Source organism: Pangasianodon hypophthalmus, chromosome 9 (assembly GCF_027358585.1).
Source record: "Pangasianodon hypophthalmus isolate fPanHyp1 chromosome 9, fPanHyp1.pri, whole genome shotgun sequence".
Lineage (NCBI taxonomy): Eukaryota > Metazoa > Chordata > Actinopteri > Siluriformes > Pangasiidae > Pangasianodon > Pangasianodon hypophthalmus.
The window spans coordinates 24,489,709-24,513,266 of record NC_069718.1 but is presented as its reverse complement, the minus strand read 5'-3'; the positions used below and the strand labels follow the sequence as shown (position 1 = coordinate 24,513,266).

Genomic DNA, 23,558 nt, shown 5'->3' with positions numbered 1-23,558 from the left:
TAGACTCAAGGCCAAATAACAGCAGACATATGTCTGAAGTGGTTCTTTTTTTTTTTTTTTATGCATCACATTAGTCTCAATGTCTTAGAAAATAATAATAGTAATAATAATAATAATAATAATAATAATGTTTGTATTTGTGCTTGCTTTCACAGGCAAGAATGGATATGGGATCAGGGGAAGTGGTGCTGAGCTCCTCCTCTGGTGTGCAACTTAACAATCTTATAGATCATCATGTTTCTCTTACACTACAAGACAACAAACTCACCATGAATGTGGACAGCCTTTTTTCGACTTCTGTTGACTTGCAAGGAGAGGAGGAGGACCTCAGTATTGATATAGGTGTGTTCCTTGGAGGCGTAAGAGACTTGGATGTTCAGTACCTCAGCACTGCTAGCCCCTCCCTCCGTGGCTGTATGAGCGACATAAAGTTTGAGTCTCATCAGTTTAATATTTTGTCATCAGCTACAGCTGTCTGCCATGACACTAAAGAAGGCTGTAGCAGTGAGTTTGAAGCAGGAGATGGGGAGGCCACCAGCTTTATCAGCCCAGACTCCTTTGTATCTTTCCCAACCTGGACCAGAGCCAACACTGGTTCTCGCAATATGGAATTACTGATGAAAACTACTATTGAAGATGCTCTGCTTCTCTTTCATCCAGGTCATGAGTCTGATTTCATTGCCTTGGGTATGACAGGAGGGTACATAAAAGGCGTGGCAGATCTGGGCAGTGGCATAGTAACTCTAAACAACATGAAAGTAAAGCTGGATGATGATCAGTGGCACAGGATAAGAATGCAGGTTGATCCAAACAGGTTTGAAATAACAGTGGATAGTCAGTCCGTCTCTGTTCCTCTAAATGGATCAGAAAAACTGGACCTTGTGGGAAATCTGTACTTAGGAGGTATCCAGGGGAAAATGAAAGATGTATTCCGTGATGACTACCTGACTCGTATGGAAGAGGAGGTAACATCTGAGTCTTTCATTGGCTGCTTAGGAGAAATAAAGGTGAACCAGAAAGACAGAAGCCTACAGGATGCCCTGATAACCAAAGATGTTCATGTTAAATGTGAAGGCGAAGATTATGACTATTCCAGCTATTACGATTTTGAAACAACCACAACTACAGCCCCACCACGGCTAAGATATGTGGGTGTAACACCAGATGAAAGACACTGTTTACCAACTGAGGACATGCCAGAGATCTTTCGAAATGTCTCTAAGCTCTTGGACGTCACCCCTCTGCTGGTTCCAGAGGGTGGAGAAGCTTTTATTGATATAAGCAACCTGAACCCAACGCTCAATCTTAATGCTGCAGGAATACGACAGTCTCAAATTATCTTCACACTTCAGAATGATCCTTGGTACGGGCTTGTAGACATGAATATCAATACGAGGCGCACTAAGAAGTTTACTCTCCTAGATGTGGTGAATAAGAAGATTAAGTATCTTCATGATGGCAATGAAAAGTATGGTGATCAAATCCAACTAGAAGTGGTTGCACATGGTTCCAACCTCCCGGAGTGTTTGAAAGCTCCCCACCAATACATTCTCCCAGTGGAAATTCTCCCTGTCAATGACGTACCCCAGCTTAGTGGTGGAGACATTGCAATCACAGCAAATGGACGAACTCGTCTAAGCCCCAACCTTGTCAAAATAGCTGATTCCGATAAGCGGTGTGACAAGTTGATTGTTACTGTTACCTCAGATCCAAACCCTCATGGCTACTTAGAGAATTCAGAGCACCCTGGTAGGAACCTGAGAGAGTTCACCTGCAGACAGCTCAAGGATGGACTTATTTACTATGTCGACAGAGGAGGCTCAGTGGGTGGACTCACCCTAGAAGTTTCAGATAGTAATCAGATCAGCCAGTCTGCCAACTTTAGACTGGCAGTTACTCAGCCACAGCTGAGCCTGGTGACGAACACTGGACTACGCCTCATTCAGGGCAGCAACTCCACCATAGGAATACAGAACCTGGCTGTTTCTGCCACTCCCAAAAATGGCGATATTATATTCAATGTTACACAGCCTTTGAGATTTGGAGAATTGCGAATTATTGCACATGATGGCGTGCCAAAGAGAGTGTCACAATTTTATCAATCTGATCTGGAGCAGAATAGACTAGTGTACACTACTACAACGTTAGCTGATCTGGAGGACACAGAAACAGAGTATATTCATTTTAATGCTCAGCTTGGACAGTTCACTCTTCCAGACAATACATTTGTAATTAAGATCATGCCTGCTCAGCTAGTAATGGCAAATATCGTCCCTCTTGAAATTGTAACAAGGGAGCCAAGAGTTATCAAACAATCTGAATTAGAAGCTATGGTAAAAGGGAAGAATATTGACTCAGCTTTTATCAGATACATCATTTGGAAGCGTCCGACACTGGGTGCCTTGATGTTGCGGGATGGAGATTTGTCAGATAGAGATAGCTTCACCCAACAGGATATTGAGGCTGGACATATCAGCTACAGACCCACAATCCACAGGCCTTTTGATGCTGAGGACAATTTTCAGTTTAAGGTTTTTGTAGAGGATCAATACTCTCAATTATACACTTACCCAATCAGTGTCAAAGCTGACTCCAATATCCCTGTACTAACCAATGAGAGACTGCTGGTACTAAAAGGGAATGAGAGTACCATTACTAAAGAACACCTCTGGATGCAGACTCCACAGTCCACAGACTTTGTGTACAGGATTGTACAAGACCCTTTGCATGGACATCTCATTCGGGACTCCCCTCCCGGTGTGCCAAGGTTCGAGGGTGCAATTCATGTCTTCAGTAATGAAGATATACTCTTAAACAGGCTCATCTATAAACATGATGGCTCAGAGATCAGCCATGACCAATTCACCTTTCTTGTCTTTGAAGTAAATACAGGTAGCACTAATGTGCAGACTGAAGGACAGGAGGTGCTCAAAGGAACGTTCACCATAGCAGTCCAGTCCAGAAATGATTATGTACCTCAGAGGGTCATTAATAAACCCTTCCATGTGGTAAGAAATGGCCAGCGTTTACTGAAAACCGATGACATTCTATTCAGGGATGACGACTCTGGCTTTAATGACACCCAACTGGTTTATGTTCGCATGGGAATTCTCTCAGGTAGCATTGTGTCTTCTGCAGACGCTTCACAACCCCTCTACCGTTTCACGCAGGCAGACCTGAGAGATGGGAATGTTCTGTTTGTCCATCATGGTGCTGACCGGGATCTTTTTCAGCTTCAAGTGTCTGATGGCTTGCACAAGACCACAGCACTGCTAGAGGTGCAGGCAGGTGAACCATACCTGCATGTAGTCAATAACACCATGGTTGTCATGGACTATGGAAGTACCAAGACTCTGGACACCAGTCTTCTGGGCACAGAGTCCAACATGGACATTAGGAGTGCTTCAGAAATTATATATGATATAAACACTCCTCCTAGTGATGGCAGGATTATAGTCAGTGGTGTTGAGGCTACTCGGTTCACTCAGGAAGACCTCAAGAAAGGTGTGGTATCCTATGAGCACAGTGATCAGAGCCTCCAGTCCACAGACTCATTCACCTTCACTGTGCGTGCAAAAGACATGTCTGAGAAAGACACTTTCAGAATTAAGATCTTCAAGCAAGGATATTTGTCTGAACCTCAAGTTACCTCCAATAAAGTGATCATTGCATATGAGGGTGAGCATTCTGTCATCGATCAGGATCATCTCAGGGTAAGGGTCTGTTTGAATACAGCTTGTTTAATAATACCACAATTAATGGGACATAAAATGCTCATTAGTAGAAAATTGAAAATTATTTTTCTAAATCTTTCATGTTACATCACTATGCACCATAAAATCACAAGTGTTAAAGCCTAGATCATCAATTTATTGTAGTTTCATCATTTTTATTTTTAAAGTACATAAACTGTGAAACACACAAACTGCATGGGAATTCTTAGGTTAAATCTGTTGAAAGAAGCCTGAATATGTTACCTCAGTGCTTATTCTGACCTGAATGTAGCATATTAGCTATTATTCATTTTTCTTAATTCACACGTCAAAGCAAGTGCAAGATTTGAATCTCATGAGGTGATAAATGATGGTTAATCAAGTGCCGAAGAAAGCTTGAGCTTATCATATTTGGGAAATCTGATTCATTTATACGAGGTCAAATATTTGACAAATGTTAAAAAAATATGGTTTAAAGCACAATAATTATAGTAATAATAGATTGAACCTTCAATCACAGTTTCAATCTTTTTCAGTCACATTACCTTGTCCTTAATAATATTCAGGGTCTTGACATGCATAATAGGGGGTGTAAAATAGATCTTGGTTACAATCTCTATGCCAGCTTTCCCTAAAATATATCATTATAAGCTATGAGTCATTCCAAATGGGAGCGATTGAATTGTCTGAACATGTATTCCTACTGAATTTAGGGATTTGAAAAGAATATATATAATCTGAAGAGAAACATAGATTACATTTGGTGATTTTTTTTATATATTAGCATAATTATGTGTGAGAGAAGTAATTTAATATTTATGTTTTTTTCCCTAAATTTCTTAAATATTACCCCTACTTTGTTTACTAACACACGCTATCCTTCCTCCTTTCAGGTGGAGCAGGCCGACATCTCGCCTACAGAGATAGTGTTTAGCATTAAAGAACCTCCACGTATTGGCCATGTGGTCAAACTGACCAATGATACTGAGAGCACAGTGTCTCCTGTGCTGGACTATATCCAGTCTTTTACACAAGAGGACATAAATATGGGCACAATCTTGTATGTGTCAGCCTCACTACAGGGTCAAGACATGTTCACTCTAGATGTCAGTAATGGCTTCACCATAGTCGAGGACCTAGAGGTGCAGGTGGACATCATGCCCCGGCTCATACCTGTCCAAGTGGCCAACCTCACGGTGAGGGAAGGAGATGCTGTGACTTTTTCCGAAGACATTCTCAACATCACGCACCCTTTCTACCGGTCTGTTCATATTGAATTCCTTATGGAGGAGGCACCTCAACATGGAGAGATCAGATATCTGGACAGGGATGATGATGGGCTTGTCTCTTTCACCTGGGATGATGTGAGTGCATGCCATTTTCTTTATTTGGTCAAACTCATTAGGTTTGTTAGCCCTGTGCAGTGCTGTGTGGATTTCATTTTTTTCATTTTTTTTTGTTCTGCTAGGAAAGGTTTCATATTTCCGATCGGACCACATAAAGGCAGGAAAAACCGAGGATGTTTTTGTATTAATTAAAAAGATGAGAGGTGAAACGTATATTACTTGAGAAAAATACATTCATTCTCCAGATTAGCAGTATCATTTAGGACAGCCAGGCATAAAATAAAATAAAATAACATTTTGTAAATCTTAATTATAAGCCATTCACCAAATAATAGTCATTGAGCCAGACTTTGATCATGCCAGTTGTTTGTACTGCGGAGCATTGGTGTTCTTTGTGTTTCAGCGACAAAAGGAATCAATGTCTCTCCTCTTTCTTCCTTTCTGTTTCTCACATCTCTCTGTTCACAGTGATCTTAGCGCTCTTTGAATCCTCTCAGAATAGGCTTTGCTGAGGCTGCTAGCTGTGTGAAGCTTACCGCAGTGGTCCAAAGGTCTGCTAGTGGAAAGAGTGAGAGTAAAATGACTGGTCTCTGGTGGAAAAGCACTAAGTGCTGAGCAGTGCTGAGCCTCAGGGAGGTGGTTAGACACTGTTCCTAACGGTAAAGCATGGGGCTTGGCCTCAGCTCCTTCACTGTTTAAGAACCAGTGGAAACTCTGACGGAGATGTCCTGTTGCCCCAAGCCAAAATAAACTGGCCCATATAATCCTATAATAAAGCATCCACACACAGCTCTTCCTGTGCAGTGCCAGCCTGTCAAAGACTCCACTGTGAGGAGGGAATGTGTAGGTCCAGATCAGGAGAAACATAAACCTGAACTTAGTTTTGATTCAATGTTTGAATAAATGGACTAAAACAGAGAAATGTGCATTGGTCTGGAGTGATTTCTGTCCTGAATAAACACTGTTTTGGTGATGTTTGTAACCAAAGTGGATGTTATTTCTAGGATTATGTTTTATTTTTTTACCTATCAGACGGTTTGTTTAATGAAAAAAGCTATAAACTCTAACTCATCCCTAACCACTGTAACTTAAATTGAGATTTGTTGAGAACATCCTGGTTACATTAGGGCTAAAGGTCAGGGTTTTGAAGTACCTGAAGAATTTCACACCACCAGATACCTAGAAAGCTCAACTAAACACTCGGCAACATTTATAGACAAAGTAGTCTACTGATATAGTGCAAGTTTTTAATTCTCTGTCTTTAGCGAGTGCTTTGTTCCGTAATGCCAGGAGCCGTAGACGACAGAATTCAGCAGCACTGTAAATGAGTTCCATACTGAGAGAACAGAAATGTGCAGACTGGCTCTGCAAACAGCTGGAACCTGAGAATAATGATCCCTAAATGAAAGAAGACTGCATCATTCTCATTATCAGGCATCACTGAGAATTTCTCCATTCACTCATGTGGGACCAGCGGCTCTTTTTATTCTACTGTTCTGTGCATGTGGTTCAGGGAACTAGCAAACCAGGGCAGTTGCAACAGTTTGTGTGTTACTCAGCAGACTCCTACTATTAGGCTTGGCATGAGACTTAACAGCCACTAGGACTTGGAATTCATGAGCACAAAACAGAAAGAGTCAACTGAATGTGTCAAAATACGTAGAGCTGCTTTTTCTAAAAGCCCATGGTGCCAGATAAACACTCGCAATCAGAGAAAATACTAAGCTGTTCCCTTCTTGAGGAGGCAATCATCTGGAGGCCATTTAAAATGCACACAGCACTGTGTTCAATCTGCTATTGCAGCTATCACTTCTTTGTAGCAGCCCCGGGGCAAAAGCACACCAACACATCAGCATTAAACGCCTGCAATAAATGTATATAAACGCCAGGCTTTGGGTTTATATCTGCATCAGTGTGCTATGATCATATATTACTATTATAGTCCAGTACAAGTTATCAGAGACATTCCCGCGGTGCCATGTAGTATGGTGCATACTAGCTACTAATATCAGTTTATTGGTATTATAATGTGCACTTCAATGTGTATGATGTGATCGTTGAGTACTATTTATCTTCGTTGTTCATCTTAATATATTGAGCCGTGGCTCCCTACAGTCTGAACATCCCGTTTATATTTACTGTGCACGAGTGTGCTTTTATTATTATTATTATTATTATTATTACTATTTTTATTATTATTATTATTATCCTCCACGTACAGTATGTTTGATTTGGTTCAACGATAGTGATTGCATTTGCTGCTTCCCTCTATCATGTTCAGGTGCAGCAGGGAACAGTCTACTACCTTCACGACAGCACAGAGACCACAGAGGACAGTTTCACTTTCTCAGCCACTGCTTTTGAGTTAATGCGCCGCAGCCTCCCCATCACCATCAGCATCACAGTGATCCCCGTCAACGATGAGGCGCCACAGCTGAGGCACAACACAGGCCTGGAGGTACAACATCAAATATCTCAGCTCCTCTTGTTCATGGCCCCTCATAACTCCAAAGACTTTCTAGAATTAAAGGGTGGCTCAAAAACCTCAAAGGATCTGAAACAGATACATGGTCGGAAAATACCAATGGGAAAGGAGAGCGTCTTAGTTTTTTTTTTTTTTTTTTTTTTTTTTGACGTCGCCTGTGGTCTCACATCAACTTGGTAGCTCATATTTTTGGAAAACTATGTCTGTGGCAGGAATTTGGCTTTTAGGAGAGAGATCAAGCCAGCCAAACATCATTCTCCATTACTTTCCCACAGAATGTGAAATAATGATATGCCTTTTTCCATGCATACACAGTGTATACTCTCTCTTTTTTAACCCTGCTCACTGCTCTCTTCTTCTCTCATGTGTTCACTTCTTCTCTTTCTAGCAAGCTCTGCTGTATTGATTTAAAGCAGGAAACTGCAGTGTTGTTTGACCTACAGCAGATGATCAGACATGATGAATAACATAGAGGTGACACAGGCTCAGGGCCCCAGATCCTGCCCAGTCAGACTCCAGCTGGTATTCATTAGAGAGCCTCCATCCGAACACACACTCAGCACCGTCTCAGTCTGCCTTGTGCACTTATTCACTCAGCGAATGCTAAGCCTCAATCATACGCCCATCTCATCTACTTCACATGCACAACTACAACAGAATCTCTCTCTCTCTCTCTCTCTCTCTCTCTCTTACGTATATATACACACACACATACACACTGCATGTTCTCATTCCAGCAGCCCGTGGAGTCTCTGCATTATCTAAAATCTAGGAGACATAGTCGTTCAATCAGACACTGATTACTAATTGCTCTAATGATGGCTTGTTGAGTCTCTTTCAAGCACGGCCCTTCTCCCACTGTGAGCTTAAATTAAATTTGCCACACAGCTTCTGATCAATGTTATATGCGTTATACGTTGTGTAAGAATACAAATTTCCAGGACAATTTGGATATCAGTTTTGATGCAAATATATAGTAACACTGCCACCAAGTGGTGGAGGAAACGCACTCCATGCAGGACATGGTGACGTTCACAGGCACTACAGGACATAAATCTGCGGTGTTTAATAGTAGTGATACTAGTGACACGTCCAGTCCAGTTTTAGAAATCGGATATGGGGAAGTGCAAGAATAATATGACTAATTCTGAGAATTATTTAGCTCAGTTCGTTTAGCACACAGAAAATCGTGAATTTTGTTATTTTTCCAAATCAATTGATGATGTATCTTGGTGAATTATTCTTTGGAATGTTCTAATTTGAGCTTTTCTATATTTTTTCATAATCAGGGTTTTCCTCAATACATGTTATTGCTAGCTAATGTTTTGTCAGTTTCATGAGAAACACTTAAGCAACCTCAAAGATTTCTCAATTAAAATTAATATCCATGCATCATTTAAAGGGGTATCCGGGGTCATACACTGCAATTGCAGGTTAAATTTAAGCGACAACATCTATGCTTGTGGATGGTATAAAAGCAGTAGACAAACTGCAATTTACACTATATGGCCCAAAGTACATGGACACTTGACCTTCCCTGTGGCTGAATGAACACAAATCCCCACAGCCACGCTCCAAAATCTAGTGGAAAGCCTTCCCAGAAGAGTGGAGGTTATTATAACAGCAAAGCAGGGACTAAATCTGGGATGGGATGTCCAACAAGCACATGTGGGTGTGATTTAGGTGTTCATATACTATTGGCTATATAGTGTATATGGCAATTTTGAATTGTGTTCTAGTTTTTCTCCTGAGCAGCTCAGTGTCATGGACTCCAGGGAGTCGGATGCAAGTACAGAAATTATTAATAAACAAGCAAAGACCGGAAAACCCAAAAACTGGAAGGACTAAAACAAGGAACTAGACTAAGACTAGGAAAGGCAGAGGAAAAAAAAAACATGAAAACAAAAACCACTATGCAAAATAACATAAAATACCAGCAACCATACCAACTATGCACAAACACACAATGCTCCACACCTAAGGAGGGAAAACACAGAACTTAAATAGGGAACTAATTGGGAAAGCACATAACAGTTGAGCACAATCAAGGAAGGAAATGGAGCAGACTAGGGATGGGCAGATTGATCCTAAAGAATTGATACTTTCAATACTGGTGTTGTATTGAAAGGATCGATTCTCACATTAAAATATCGATCCTACCTGGGATTTTTTTAAACAAGTGATTCTAATATTTACTTAATGTGAATAGGAACTATTCCTTCTTCCTCTGTGCCTTCGCTGTTCGCTCACTCAGTCAGAGCACGCTCAGCACAGGTTTAAAGAGGGATGCGAGTACATCGCTGAGGTCAGACTGACAGAAAAAGAAGCATCATCTGGAGTTATTACACTCCACTTAACAATGATGAAGCTACATATGACATTTGTCAGAAAAACAATACACCGTTGTGGCAATACCGCAAATATGACGAAGCATCTAAAAGTCAAACACCCTAAAGAGGAGGATGAAGTACAGCTGAGGCGAACAGAGGAGGTAACACAGACACGACCTCCATCTTCTGGCATGAGGCAGAGTTCTTTACCAGAATCCTTTCAAAAAGGCAGACATTATCCAGCTACCAAGTGGGATGTTAGATTTTTAGATATTTTAATTATTTGAATAAAAAATGACAATATTAGAATTTTCACAAGGAGCAGAATATTACAGAATTTACAGTAATAAGATATAAAGTATAAAGGTTTCGACATTTTTATTTAAAAATTACAATTATAAACAGTTTGAATACGGTTTGTGTGACTTGTTATATTTTGTTAAAAGTTTGTTGATTAATAATAATCAGTAATTTTTTAATAAATGTAACAAAAGAGAAGTCCAGTCCATTGCAGTTTATTTAATATTAATAATGATGCCTTTCAAAAATACACTATGGTCTACACAATCGCACATACACACAAAAAAAACACTTCATAGATGTATCAGTATTGGTATCAATATCGACGATACTGGTCTTGAAAGTACTTCATATCGGATCGAAAAGAAAATAAGTGGTATTGCCCATCCCTAGAGCTGACAACAAGAGAAGAAATTCAAAAAATGAGTAAGAGTCCCCTCTGGTGGTGTGGGGAGGAATTGTTCATGGTGGACATGACACTCAGTTCTGAACCAAACAAATATTTTGGCTTGGAATTTCAACTTTGCTATAATTCGCCCACTATCACTTTCATGATGCTTTCAGTTTCAGACAGTTTTTTATTCTGTGTTTATAACTGAACAGTGCTATATTGTTTCAGTGTAGTGAGACTTTGGTTGGTTGGTTATCAAACAACCCCTGCCTTTGGAAAGACACATCATTCTTTGCAAATCTAATCATTTATGCTTTTTCATTTGGCAAAACCAGAAATCTGTGTAGGCAGCACGATGGTCCACAGCTCCAGCTCCACTGATCCTGAGCTCGGGTTACTCTCTGTGTGAAGTTTATTTAAGTTTATACATATTCTCCTCGTGTCTGTCTGGGTTTCTTCTGGGTTCTCCGGTTTCGTGCCACCTCCCAAAAACATACCAGCAGGTGGATTGGCTATATAAATATAAATTGCCCCTAGGTGTGGATGAGTGTGTGAATGTTTGTGTGAATAGTGTCCTGCCATGGTCTGGTATCCCATCCATGGTGTATTCCTGCCTCATACTCAGTGTTCCTGGGATGGGCATTGGATCCACCATGGTCCTGATCAGGATAGGATCTGGGCATCCACAGAACATCTATGCGATAAATCATTGACTGTCAATCTCTAATAGGGGCGTGCGCCACTTCAGGCCACTTCACACCACTTCAGACTCTGTTGTAGATAGTGTAAATGGTGTAGAACTCACATAGTGTGCTGAGGGCAGTCAAGATGAGTGTTTTGTAACAAAATCCAACAATGCACTTTGTCCATGGTGTTTAAGTAAGTAGGTGCTGTAATCGTAGGTGTGTGGTGTGTGGAAATAGCTCCCTGAAATCTAGTGGAATTGCAGCGCTTGCTTGTACAGGCCACTGCTTCATGAATTTCTCTGCCAGCCACTTTTTTTTTCAACCTCTCTGGTTATGTCTGGAAAGCAGTAGATGAAGGCAGCAGAGGGAAGAAAGGCTGAATAAATCGATATGAGCCTTTCACTACATGCCTCTCTGTTCTCCCTACTGACTCCTGCTATTTAAGAATGTCTTTCAGGATTTCTGCTCTCTGCTCGGGCTCTTTCAATTAATGTTCCATTCAGCTCTCCAGCCATTACAGGTCCATTAGAGCTCATCGAGGCCGGAGAGACCTAACCACTTCTGCAACGCACTTTATCTTCAGATAACATGCCAAGCTGCAATGTTCCACAACAAACATTGCAATCCATTTTTAGGGAATCCACAGTTGGTTTGGGTTTTTTTCCTCATCATGTTTTGTATTCTCCCTCACCCCCTATTCCCTTTCTGTGCAGCTTCTTGTTGGTGAAGAAACAGAAATCACAAGCAAAGCACTGAGCACAGAAGATATGGACACCCCTCCAGACAAGCTGGTATACAACATTGAGGCAACCAAGAATGGAATCATTGCTCTGAAAGAGTCACCTGATTACAGTATTGAAAGATTCACCCAAGCTCAGATCAACAACGGCGAAGTCATTTTCATCCATAAAGGTAGTCCATTACAAATGTCCCTGTGCTTGCTTGGACAAAGAGACATGGTTACAAGATTCTTGAAAATGTGGTCAAATTTTATTTACCTTATACAGCTGAAGAGTTTTTATGACACCATTAGGAGCAATAAAGTAATAATTTATTACTATTAACTATTATTACTTAAGTAATAATTAAGTAACAGTCCATAACTGGCAGGAGAATATGTTGTAATATCAAATGTGATGAGATTATTCTGACACTAAGTGACAGGTTAATAGACATTCAAGACTATTCAATATTGATGAGAAGTTTGATTCAAATAAGCAAACTCAGTTCTTTCAACTGTCCCTTTAAGTGAATTGAACATCTGACCAATGCAACGTTGTCTAGGAGAATATAAAACCTTCTCATCTTCAAACTATGCCACATACAATTCCAGCTTGTGCACAATGCCATTTTGAGGGATTTAGATAATAATGAGTACTATAAACTATTTATAACTATTTATATAACTATAAATAACGTAGCCAAACATTACTGCCGCACAGCGTCTCTCTGTACACCATCCTAGGGCATTTCTATGACACTGACTTGGATTTGGTTATGGTGAATCAAAGGCTTCCCAATCAGAAAGCCCTCATCTGATTGGCTAAATGCAATGCAGCAGTCGCAATCATTTTATAAAATTCAGCAGTGAGTTAGGAGAAAGAAGGTTGTCCTAGATGGTGTCCAAGAATAGCAGCTAGCTATTTAGGGAACAATGCTAGCTAGTTTGAAAACAATAATTAATCATTTCTACACTCCAGGTCAGTTTACAACACAAAAAATTAAGCTCTGTGCAATAAACTCTGTGCATCTGTGCAAACTCAGAAACAGCTACGTTCATCAGGTGCCAACAGAAAATAACTGCATGAGCAGATGGGATTGGTAAAGAGTGTCTGTGAGAGAGGAAAGGGGTGGGATAAAAAAAAAAAATTAAAAAAAAAACAGTCCCACACACACCTCTGCTGCAGCTGCAAATCCACATGGAGTCTGTTGCAGACAAACTGATTAGCTCTGGTCCCTCAGCAGTCTGTTCACATCTGGCCACCTCATCTCCCAGCACCATGGTGTGTTTGTACTTGCTTACTGCTCTGCTACACAAACTGAACATTAGTGAGCTATCTATCTAGCTAAAGAAACAGAGTAGAGAACAAAACACACAAGACCAGCTGCTTATATGGACTCATATCTGGACACAAATCCAGCAGAACAGACACATTCCTTGTGAACTAGCTGGCAATTGTTGGCTATTTAGCTAGAGCAACCTCAGATTAGCTATATATTAGCTAAGTTGTCTGGATATCATTTCACTAGCTAGGTAAAACAAAAACAAAAAAATGAACAAAAACTTTACTTGCCAGATCCCCATAGATCTAATTGTGTTTTTTCCCCCTTTTTGGCTTGACCACTGGTGATAACTTGTGTTGACCATGTGACATTTTCATTTAAATGTTACATACTGCAATCTTAATTAAGTCAGCATAAGTACAGAACTTTTATTTTAGAGAACATGGTTCTCTAAGCTGGTGAGGGAAGGAATGTTTATAGCTGCTATAACATAAATGACAAGAGAAATCAATTCATTGGATGTTCCACAACATTAACTGTAACTACACTTTATAGCCAAAGGTTTGTGCACACCTGACCATCACACTCATATGTGCTTGTTGAACTTCCCATTCTTTGCTGTTATAATAAGCTCCACTGTTCTGCAAAGGCTTTCCACTAGATGTTGGAGCGTGGCTGTGGGGATTTGTGTTCATTCAGCTACAAGAGCATTAGTGAGGTCAGGCAATGATGTTGGTGAGGAGGTCTGGGGTTCAGTCGGTGTTCCAGTTCATCCCAAAGGTGTTCAGTGGGGTTGAGGTCAGGGCTCTGTGCAGGACACTCGAGTTCTTCCACTCCAACCTTCACACACCATGTCTTCATGGAGCTCGCTTTGTGCACAGGGGCATTGTCATGCTGGAACAGGTTTGGGCCTCTTAGTTCCAGTGAAGGGAAGTTGTAATGCTACAGCATACAAAGACATTCTGTGTGCTTCCAACTTTGTGGTAACAGTTTGAGGAAGAATCACATATGGGTGTGATGGTCAGGTGTCCATGTGCCTTTGCCCATATAGTGAATAAACGGATAAAGAGCACAATGTGTCATTCTTAAAAAAATTTAAAATTGTAATATTTGGCAAATTACTGTGGTATATGAAGAATAAAACACTTTGGGATGTTCTGTTAAAGGAAAATAATCCACATTGGATTGGTTACTGTTTTTCATTCCCTACTTACATAGCACTTCATATAAGAGACTCAAATAGTTCTTCTTGAGTTAGGACACTACAGATATAATCATAAGAACAGGAAAAATACACATCAAGACACAAAGTAGTTATGTCAAGCATTCACGTTTGTCTAACAGAAGCTGTTTCTTCCATTAGGATCTGAATCTGGCAGTTTCAGTTTCACAGTGACAGATGGAGACCACACATCTCCTCTCCACCGCTTCGTCGTTGCTGTCCGGCAGCTGACAATCTCCATGGAAGTACAGGGCGAGCTAATGGTTTTTCCTGGTACGTTGCCTCTGGGTAATTCTACCTTTATACCTAAATCCAAAAACGCAGGAAAGAGAGTTCCCCAGAGAGGAACATACACCCTGTCTAAGGTATGGGCCTGTAGGCCATACTGTGGCAGAAGATGTGAGATCACTGTGTGAGCATCCTATTCCCTTTCAATGGCCTGTATATGTTATATACACACATGCATCAAGGCAAATATGGACCGGCAGTGTTAGAAAGTAAGTTTGATCTTGGTGTATAAAGCAGGCAACGGCCCTATAATCTGGTGTAGTAATGTCAAATATATATGCCACTAATTCTAGAAGATTATGGCTGTGCTTTTTGCCAAAATAAATGAAATGTATACAGTTGATCGTGAGTGGTAGCTAGTAGCTAGATATTGAAGCAATAGTAACGTGCACAAGACTACATAACGTGGAAATAAGCAACAGTGTGAGGTGAGTGAAGGACAATAAGTACACAGAACAGCATACACAGAACAATAAATACACAGAACAATGAACACATGGGACAAGAGCTACAGAAAGACAACAGAAGTGTGTTGTGCAGGAAAGCTACAGAAACAATGAACTGTAAACTATTTTGTAGTGTAGCAGCAACAATGGCAACAAAAAGAATCTTATAAATAATAAAGTATCTGATGCAGAATTAATATCTTAGCATCAGACCTATATTCCTTTGTCTTCCAAAAGGTATGCAAACATTTTCACTGTACACAAATCAGTATTTTTACATTAATGAATGAATTCATGTATCTGTCTTGCTGTTGGCTCAGGCTCCAGGCAAGTCATCAATAGTGATATCCTGCGAGCAGTGACCAGTGAGGATGGAGATGAGATCAACTATTCTCTTGTGAGGCCTCCACGTCTAGGACGAATCATTAAGCCCAACCAGAGTGGACAATTTGAGGAAATCAGCCAATTCACACAAACAGAGGTGACTGTATCGCATATTTGTATGGCTGTTTCAGTTAACTAAAATAAGTTATGCCTGGGATTCAATGGTATGCTAAAATGTTTCGTGGCCAGAGTTCAGCTGAGGACATAATGATCTCAGAGTTTCAAAGAACAGCCCTTCAGTCCAGCTCAAAATACTCCTGCTATAATTCTGTTCATAAAAATATCGCTTTAACCATATAGTTGACAGACTGAGCAAAACGTTTACTGACATGCCTGGTTTTTATTTTTACTTCTTAATAATAAACAACATATTTATAATGTTAAGTATAAGTTCTTAGCAATGGCAACATGAACTGAATACTGATCAAATGACATTAAAACAGTTTATAGCATATAGTAGATGATGGCCCATCTGCAAAGTAACTCAGTTTATTGAACCAGTATTTTAGGTTACATTGAAAGGTTTAAGGCAGTACAGTGGTGACTGTGTGATGTGATCTGAAGTAAGAATGCATGTGTATATAATGCATGTGTACTCCTTGAAGTCCTTGACTAAATTGATTAGCAAATTAACAAAACAAGGTGGCAATAGCATGGTGGTGCAACGGGAAGTATTGCCACCTCACAGCTCCACTGTTCTACTAGTGTTCTCATGGGTTTCCTCCCACTTCCCAAGTACCAAGTACATCTTGGTAGGTGGATTGGTGACTCCTCTAGTTCTCCAAGGTGTGAATTTGTCTGTGTACATGGTGCCCTGCAATAAAGGAAATTTTTCTATAAACTATTTAAATTTCTACATTTGGTCCCACATTGCTCTGAGCCAAAAAAAAAAAAAATTATTTAAAAAAAAGCCTACTCTTGAAGTAAATTATGCTCTCAGTGAAGATTGTTCTCATTGACAATCCTGATTAATCTTCTACTCTTGACCAGGATTCAAAAAGTTTGGTCCATCGAGACAGAGTACATTTAGTGTAATTTATACTTTATCATATCATAACAAAAGATGCAATCAGGATGAATTCCTGGACAATAGGATTTAAACTTTTGATTGGTTATCCATCCATTCTCTGTACCACTTATCCTACACAGGATCATGGGGTAGCTTGCAGCCTATCCAAGGAGACTCAGGGTATAAGGTGGGGGACACCCTGGACAGGGTGCCAACCCATCATAGAGTACACTCATGCACACACCCATTCATGTACTACAAATAATTCGGAAATGCTAATCAGCCTACAGTGCATGTCTTTGGACTGGGGGAGGAAACTGGAGTACCCGGAGGAAACCCCTGAAGAATGGGGAGAACATGCAAACTCCATGCATGCAGGGTGGAGGTGGGATTTGAACCCCCAACCCCAGAGGTGCAAGGCAACAGTGCTGACCACTAAGCCACTGTGCCCCCCTCAGTTACCCATTTGTCAAGTTATTAATTTCTTTCTTCATTTATTCTTTAGCTGGATGCTGGTGCAGTGTATTATGAACACCAGATGCCATTGGAGTCCTTCTGGGTAGTAAAAGACACTGTAGAACTTGAGCTCTCATCACCGCCAGCGGCAAAGCTCCAACACATTCTCCCTGTTACAGTGTCGTACTTTGCCACCCATAGCAATGTGTCTTCACAGCTGTGGAAGAACAAAGGTACCACTCTACATCTGTTAAATTCATTTCTAAACACCTTAGTTCCTGTTGTTAGTGTTCTGTATATTGATGATGTTTTGTTTGTACTTACCCTGCAGGTATGTCAGTGGTGCAGGGGCAATCAAAGGTGTTTGACATCTCCATTCTGGATGCATCCAACCTGCTAGGCAGTGTACCACAAGAAAAACGGGCAGGCCAGGACATAGTTTTTGAGGTACGGCAGTTCCCTATACATGGCCGACTCACTCTTGGAGGTGATGATCTTCCCCGGGATGCACCCTATTTCCTGCAAGATGACATCAGTGAAAGGAAGCTGGAGTACTACCATGATGACTCAGGAGCATCTTCAGACAGATTCTCTTTCCGTGTGCGGCTGAACCCCCATGGCCGTCCCCCTCAGGCTGTACCAGGTGCCGTGGTGCTGGATGAGGTCTTTCTTATCTCAATCAGACGAAGGGACGCCAGCCCCCCAGAGCTAGTCAGTCTGGACCTGCTGCTGGAGGCTCTGCAAGGATCTACTAGTGTACTGTCCAAGCAGTACTTCAACACTATAGACCAAGACAGTACACCAGATGAGGTCAGATTCACTATCTTAAAGGGCCCTACTAATGGGCACATCATCTACAAGGATACTGGGGAGAAGATCACACAGTTCACCCAAGAGGAGGTGAACATGGGCCAGGTGGCATTTGTGAGCGATGGTAGCTTGTCTGAAGGTTCACTGGAGTTCACTGTCTCTGACGGGAAACACCAGTCAGAGCCACACATGATGCGCATTGGCATTATGGCTAAGAAACTTACGCTTAATAAGGTGCAGGAGATCCAAGTCAAGCAGGGAGATGATGAGACTCCTATCACAGAGGCCATGTTGAAAGCATCCACAGGAGGGCCAACAGAGGAAGAAGTGCTATATAAAATTACAAAAGTTCCCAAGTATGCAGTAGTGATGGTGGACAGGCAGCCTACCTCTGCTTTTACCCAAAAACAGATTAGGGAAGGGAGAGTGAGTGTTCGCTTCATCAAGTCCACTTCTTCAAATGACAGTTTTTCCTTTGTAGCCCGCAGCAGAGCAGCTAACGTTTCCTCCAGCCTCAACATCACAGTAAAACCCTTAGTAAATGTGGCCAAGGATCCCTTACTCCCACGTGGCACTATAGTTCTGGTGGACAGAAAGCTGTTAGATGCCACCCCACTTGCCAACAAGACCAAAACTTCACCAACCTTCAGCTTGACGCAGCAGCCAAAGGGAGCAAGGTTCATAAGAAGAGGAGGGTCTGCAGATGGCCAGCCTGTGGAATCCTTCACCCAGAGAGATCTAGATGAGGGACAAGTGGCTCTAGAGGTCCTGAACTCCACTGGGGATCCAAAGGGCAAAGGTCAAGATCAGGATGAGGCTCGCTTCCTCCTCAAGGCACATGGAGTTCCTCCAGCAGAGTGCACTCTTTCCTTCCAGACAGTGCCTTATGACCCAGCAGGAATCTATGATGCCACAGTACTTAAGGTCCCCCCATCTGTGGCCAACTCTGACACAAGTAAAGCAGACCAGCCTGATGCCAGATGGAGAGGGGATGGGAACTATGAAGCAGGTCCCACCACACCCTCTACCAGCTCCAATAAATCGCCTGTTTCTAGACGGAACTCAGTATGGGCCATCCTTATCCCTATATTAGTTATCCTCCTTCTACTACTCGTAGCTGGTCTGCTAGCATACTACCTGGTGCATCGCAACAAAACAGGAAAGCACAATGTCCAGAATGCTGCCAGCAAGCCAAAAAATGGAGAGGTGGCTCAGGAAACCTTCAGAAAAACTGATCCAGCGAATAACATCCCCATGTCCAATATGGAGTCTAAAGACGCAGATCCTGAATTACTGCAGCACTGTCGGACAACAAACCCAGCCCTGAAAAAGAACCAGTACTGGGTATGAGGGGGAAAATTAGGACTCCATTCCATCATGCTGTATTGACGTTTAGTGTATATTGACAGATTCGCATATAGGAATTAGAATTTTTTTGTGGACACTTTCTTGAGTCATTCCTAACAGTATTATAAAGATCTCCTCTTATACTAGTGGTTGAGAAAAATCGTTTTGGCAAATAATTTAACTTTTGTTCAATTAGCTGTCATGCAGTCAGTGCGTGTAAACACTTCTCACATGAATCTGCTTCCGTTTTACACTGATGAAGGACCAAGTCTTATGAGGACTGGTTTATGCACCTTTTCATAGTTAGAAACAGATTCTAATAAAAGTCTACAGTTCTCATAGAAAGACCCAGTAACTTCAGGTTGGGCCCAAACATGATTACATGTTTGTATATTACTTAGTCAGGTAAAACATCAGGTTATTTGCCAAAAATATTGTACAGTGTACATTATAGCAATGAAGATATTTTGATAAAGTTTTTTAAGATTTTCAGTCAGCGAGAGAACAAGCAATGCGTAAAAGTTGAAATTAATTTTTAATATTTAAATTGATCTTTTGGACATGAACATTACTTAATATGTTTGAAATTTTTTATGTATTTTGAAAGTAAATAATTTGCAAGTTTGTTCATATTAATAATGATGCATGAAATATGGCCCCAATACCCCAATATATATATAAAATCTAAATATGGTTAATATGGTATTTTTAATAACGTATAAAAGAGGGTATATGGGTAATTTTTTAATTGAATTAGGGTGGGTTTTTTTTTTTCTAAAAATATACAATATTATTATTATTATTTTTTTAATCATCTATCTGTAGCACATTGTGCCATAAATCCCTCAGTGCTTTGGTGATGTAGCTGAAACAACTGAGATTTTATACATACATCCACTGGACTGATTTAAGGCACTGAAGAACAATTTCTATATAAGTCTATAAGTATATATTACTGAAGCCATACGGAAGTGACTCAGCAGTGGCTGTGTTGACATCTACATTTCTTTTGGCTGGTACAACTGAAGTTGTGGTCATTATTCTGAACTGGTGGCTCTATTTTCCATTAACGTAATCGAGCTCAGTCAAAAACGAATTTTCGGAGAAGCTATAATTATATATTTAGTCACAGGAAAATATGGGTTGATGAGCAATTCTGTTGTATTGTATTTCAAGTGTGTGGAAAATGTATTTTTGTCATTTTAGCATTTCCAGTCATATGATATTCCAAGGTTCTGAGGTATTCTTATCCAGCTGATTTTAATGACTTTGCTGATTTTTATTCTTTGCTTGGAGAATTCCACTTCCTTTCTATATTTTCTAGTATATACCACTTCCATATATATTTTAGAAAGTTATCTGCTTGAAAAGTAAGAGTAGAGATCTATGTTTTGCCCAGTGGACTTGCTTTAGCCTAAAGCACCTCAGTAACTTGGTAGTGAAATTGTCCATGGACGACCCATTCCCTAGCTGCTGGAGGTATTTCTGCTTCATATGTTAATGTGATATATGTTGAAACTAATGAGATAATACACATATATGAAGAATTAGATTTAGGTCTTCCTTGTCAAATTAGGGTCAGTTTATTCTTAAAGCCCAGTCCTTGTTATTTTCTGTTATGTATTTTGGTTCATTAATGTTTTCCGACTTTAAGCTGTACATTTTAAATTGTCCATACAGACACGGAACACAATGCCATTGAGTTGTATTCATACTTTTTAAATTGACTTATAAATCAATATTTAGGTCATATTTAACAGTATTTAAGATTTTAGTCTATATCCTTAAATCCTGCAATATGTCTTTTCTCTGAGAGTAGAAATTAGTAGTGATTGTCCAAGTACACTATATTATCTTTAAAAGGTTGTTTAAATTATTTCCATGTAGCTAACATTAAGCAAATAAGTCCTGGGATAACTATTATCTGTTAAGAAATATTAGATGTCATTTAATTAGAGAATGAAATATAACTCAGGTTTTAGGTTTATAGAATTTTTACCATGATGTATCAAGATTATATTGCAAGCAGTGATGAATTTCTATTTTTAAAGCTATCAACCAGCCCTTTTTTAATGTTTGTCTTTTTTGTAAATATTGGATTTTTTTTTTCAGCCTGGCTAAACATGCAAAATTCTGTGGTGTGCTCATGTAAGTTTTTTTTTTTTTTTTTAAACTTATGTAGTTCTTCTTATTTATTTTTGTCATCTAGGCTTTATATACTTTGTCAATATTGCTCAACAAATGAAATAAAATTTAAAAAAAAAAAAAAAAAAAAAGGAAAGGATACACAATGCATTTCAGATTTTTATTACCATTTCCATTAGTAACCTTATAAATGACTTACTAATGTATAAGCAGATTTTGATGCATTTATTACAATGGTACAGAAATACCATTGTTGTACAAGGTAAATACCATTGTGTGCTGCACATGTAGTGAACAGCAGATGGCGCAGGGATACATGTGAAATTTTTCAGTCGTGAAACAAGTAGTCATTCGTCAGCTTTTAACAAGCCTGTGAGCTGCAGTCATTCTTTCCTACAGACGGCATTTTCTCTGGCTGCACATTTCAGCATTTTGACAAGTTTGTCGGCTGGAGCTAACCCATATAAGCCAACTGGCAACTCAGAGTGCTGCGGTCTATAGTCTCCCCTTTAAAAAAAAAAAAAAATCACACTTAGACACAAAAAATGTACTTTCTACCAGGGACTAAATCCTACATCCAACACCTAACTTACTTACTCACTGAATATATTATGGTTTAAACAATTTTAAACAATATATAAACTCTTAAAATGCATCTTGCTTTACGTTTCCTTTAGGTGCTCCTTGTCAGAGGTTCTGAACCTTCTCGTCATTGACGCATGCATTATTATTAGTGTTACAGTTGTATATATTTTCTCTTTATCTGGAAGAACAGACACGCTCATGCTTCTAGGATGTACTTACACCTGTACTTCACATTAAATAATTCTTATTGTAATCTTATCATGACTTATATGTGGCTTTGAAATATGTAACATGGTTGTTTAGACAGGGTTTTTTTCTCAACCTTTGTTTTAAATGTTATAAACAAGTTTATTTTTACTTTCATTGCATTTATGAAGTTGTAAGAAAATGTAATTTATTTAGAAATTGCTAGGATTGTGTTGTTCCCCCCCCCCCCCCTTTTTTTTTTTTTTTACTCTTTGACATATAGTTGTAATAAATAAACTAGCATCATGTAAATAATGTTAGTATTTATGATGTACATAATCCATAAGAGAAGCGATAGTTAGTTTATCTACAGTGGCTTATTACTTCTTCTCTACCCTTTTCTTCCTGGTTTTTATTTGAGATACTGAGTTTACAGTGTTAATCAGACCAGAAAGCCTAGTGTGTTTGTGCAAGGATTTACTGCTTCAGACAGTTTTAGCATCTGAAATGAGCCCATGCAGTAAAGCTTTGAAGTTGGCTGACAGCATCCAGACATGAAACTGCATCTAGATGGAAGACTTATATAAGATAAGTGAGTTTTATTGTGTGCTCGTTGTGTGACCGAATTTATTTTTACAATGTGTTGCCATGCTAAAGTCATCATTCATTAACTGGCAAAATAGTTAACAGTCAAAACAAAGATCTCATTTGGTCACTTAGCCTTTCTACCAGTAAACGACTCTAACACGTGCCATGGGATTTCCTTTAAATATGGAAAGCAGATGGATAACATAACATGTTCATACAGAATGTTGTGTTACATTACAGCAGTTCCTCAGACAATTGTCAAGAGCAGCCAGTGTTAAACGTGGCCTATAGCACTTGAACATATGACGCTGAACTTCAGGACAGCTGGAGAGTCTTTAGACTATGGGTTTTTGAGACTAGCTATAAACCATGGAGCATTGCGAGGGGGAATCTGGGTGCATCAGGGTCAAACTCTGGGTCTGTGTTCACTCAGAAAGGAATAAAGACTCATTCTTTCACTCACCACAGCAAACAGCAGATACTCCACAGCCGTTCCTGGGGCTAGAAGATCACACAGATACAGCCAACACTGTTATGCTTGTAGTGACAGCATCAGCTGCCCTGTGACCAGGAAGTTAGACAAATCATTGTGAGTGTGGGTGTGTGTGTGGCCCTTGGCTACTGTGACACATTGTCCTGGGACTGCGCTGGGGAAAAAAAAAAATCCCCAATTTCACCAGTCTTACCACTGACTCACTTGTTGAGGATGTCTTATACTCATTCAGAGAAAACAAAGAGCAATTACTGATGATGTATGACTCTCAATAAATATACATCATTTAGTTTGAATTTGTGGTAGAACACAAATATGCTGAACATAAACTGGTCTCTTTTCTT

At 39.9% G+C, this 23,558-nt stretch overlaps 1 protein-coding gene across 1 annotated transcript in view; it reads left to right on the top strand.

Moving 5' to 3' along the window:
* The window catches only part of cspg4 (chondroitin sulfate proteoglycan 4), a 48,017-nt gene extending 25,787 nt beyond the window's left edge, over nucleotides 1-22,230 (top strand). Inside the window, exons 3-10 of the mRNA XM_026919479.3 lie at nucleotides 156-3,713; nucleotides 4,607-5,077; nucleotides 7,341-7,517; nucleotides 11,965-12,163; nucleotides 14,619-14,750; nucleotides 15,532-15,692; nucleotides 17,110-17,293; nucleotides 17,392-22,230. Coding sequence (XP_026775280.3) covers nucleotides 156-3,713; nucleotides 4,607-5,077; nucleotides 7,341-7,517; nucleotides 11,965-12,163; nucleotides 14,619-14,750; nucleotides 15,532-15,692; nucleotides 17,110-17,293; nucleotides 17,392-19,220 — 6,711 coding nt within the window. The 3' untranslated portion in view covers nucleotides 19,221-22,230. The remainder of the gene's footprint in view (nucleotides 1-155; nucleotides 3,714-4,606; nucleotides 5,078-7,340; nucleotides 7,518-11,964; nucleotides 12,164-14,618; nucleotides 14,751-15,531; nucleotides 15,693-17,109; nucleotides 17,294-17,391) is intronic.
* The last annotated feature ends 1,328 nt before the right edge of the window (nucleotides 22,231-23,558 follow it).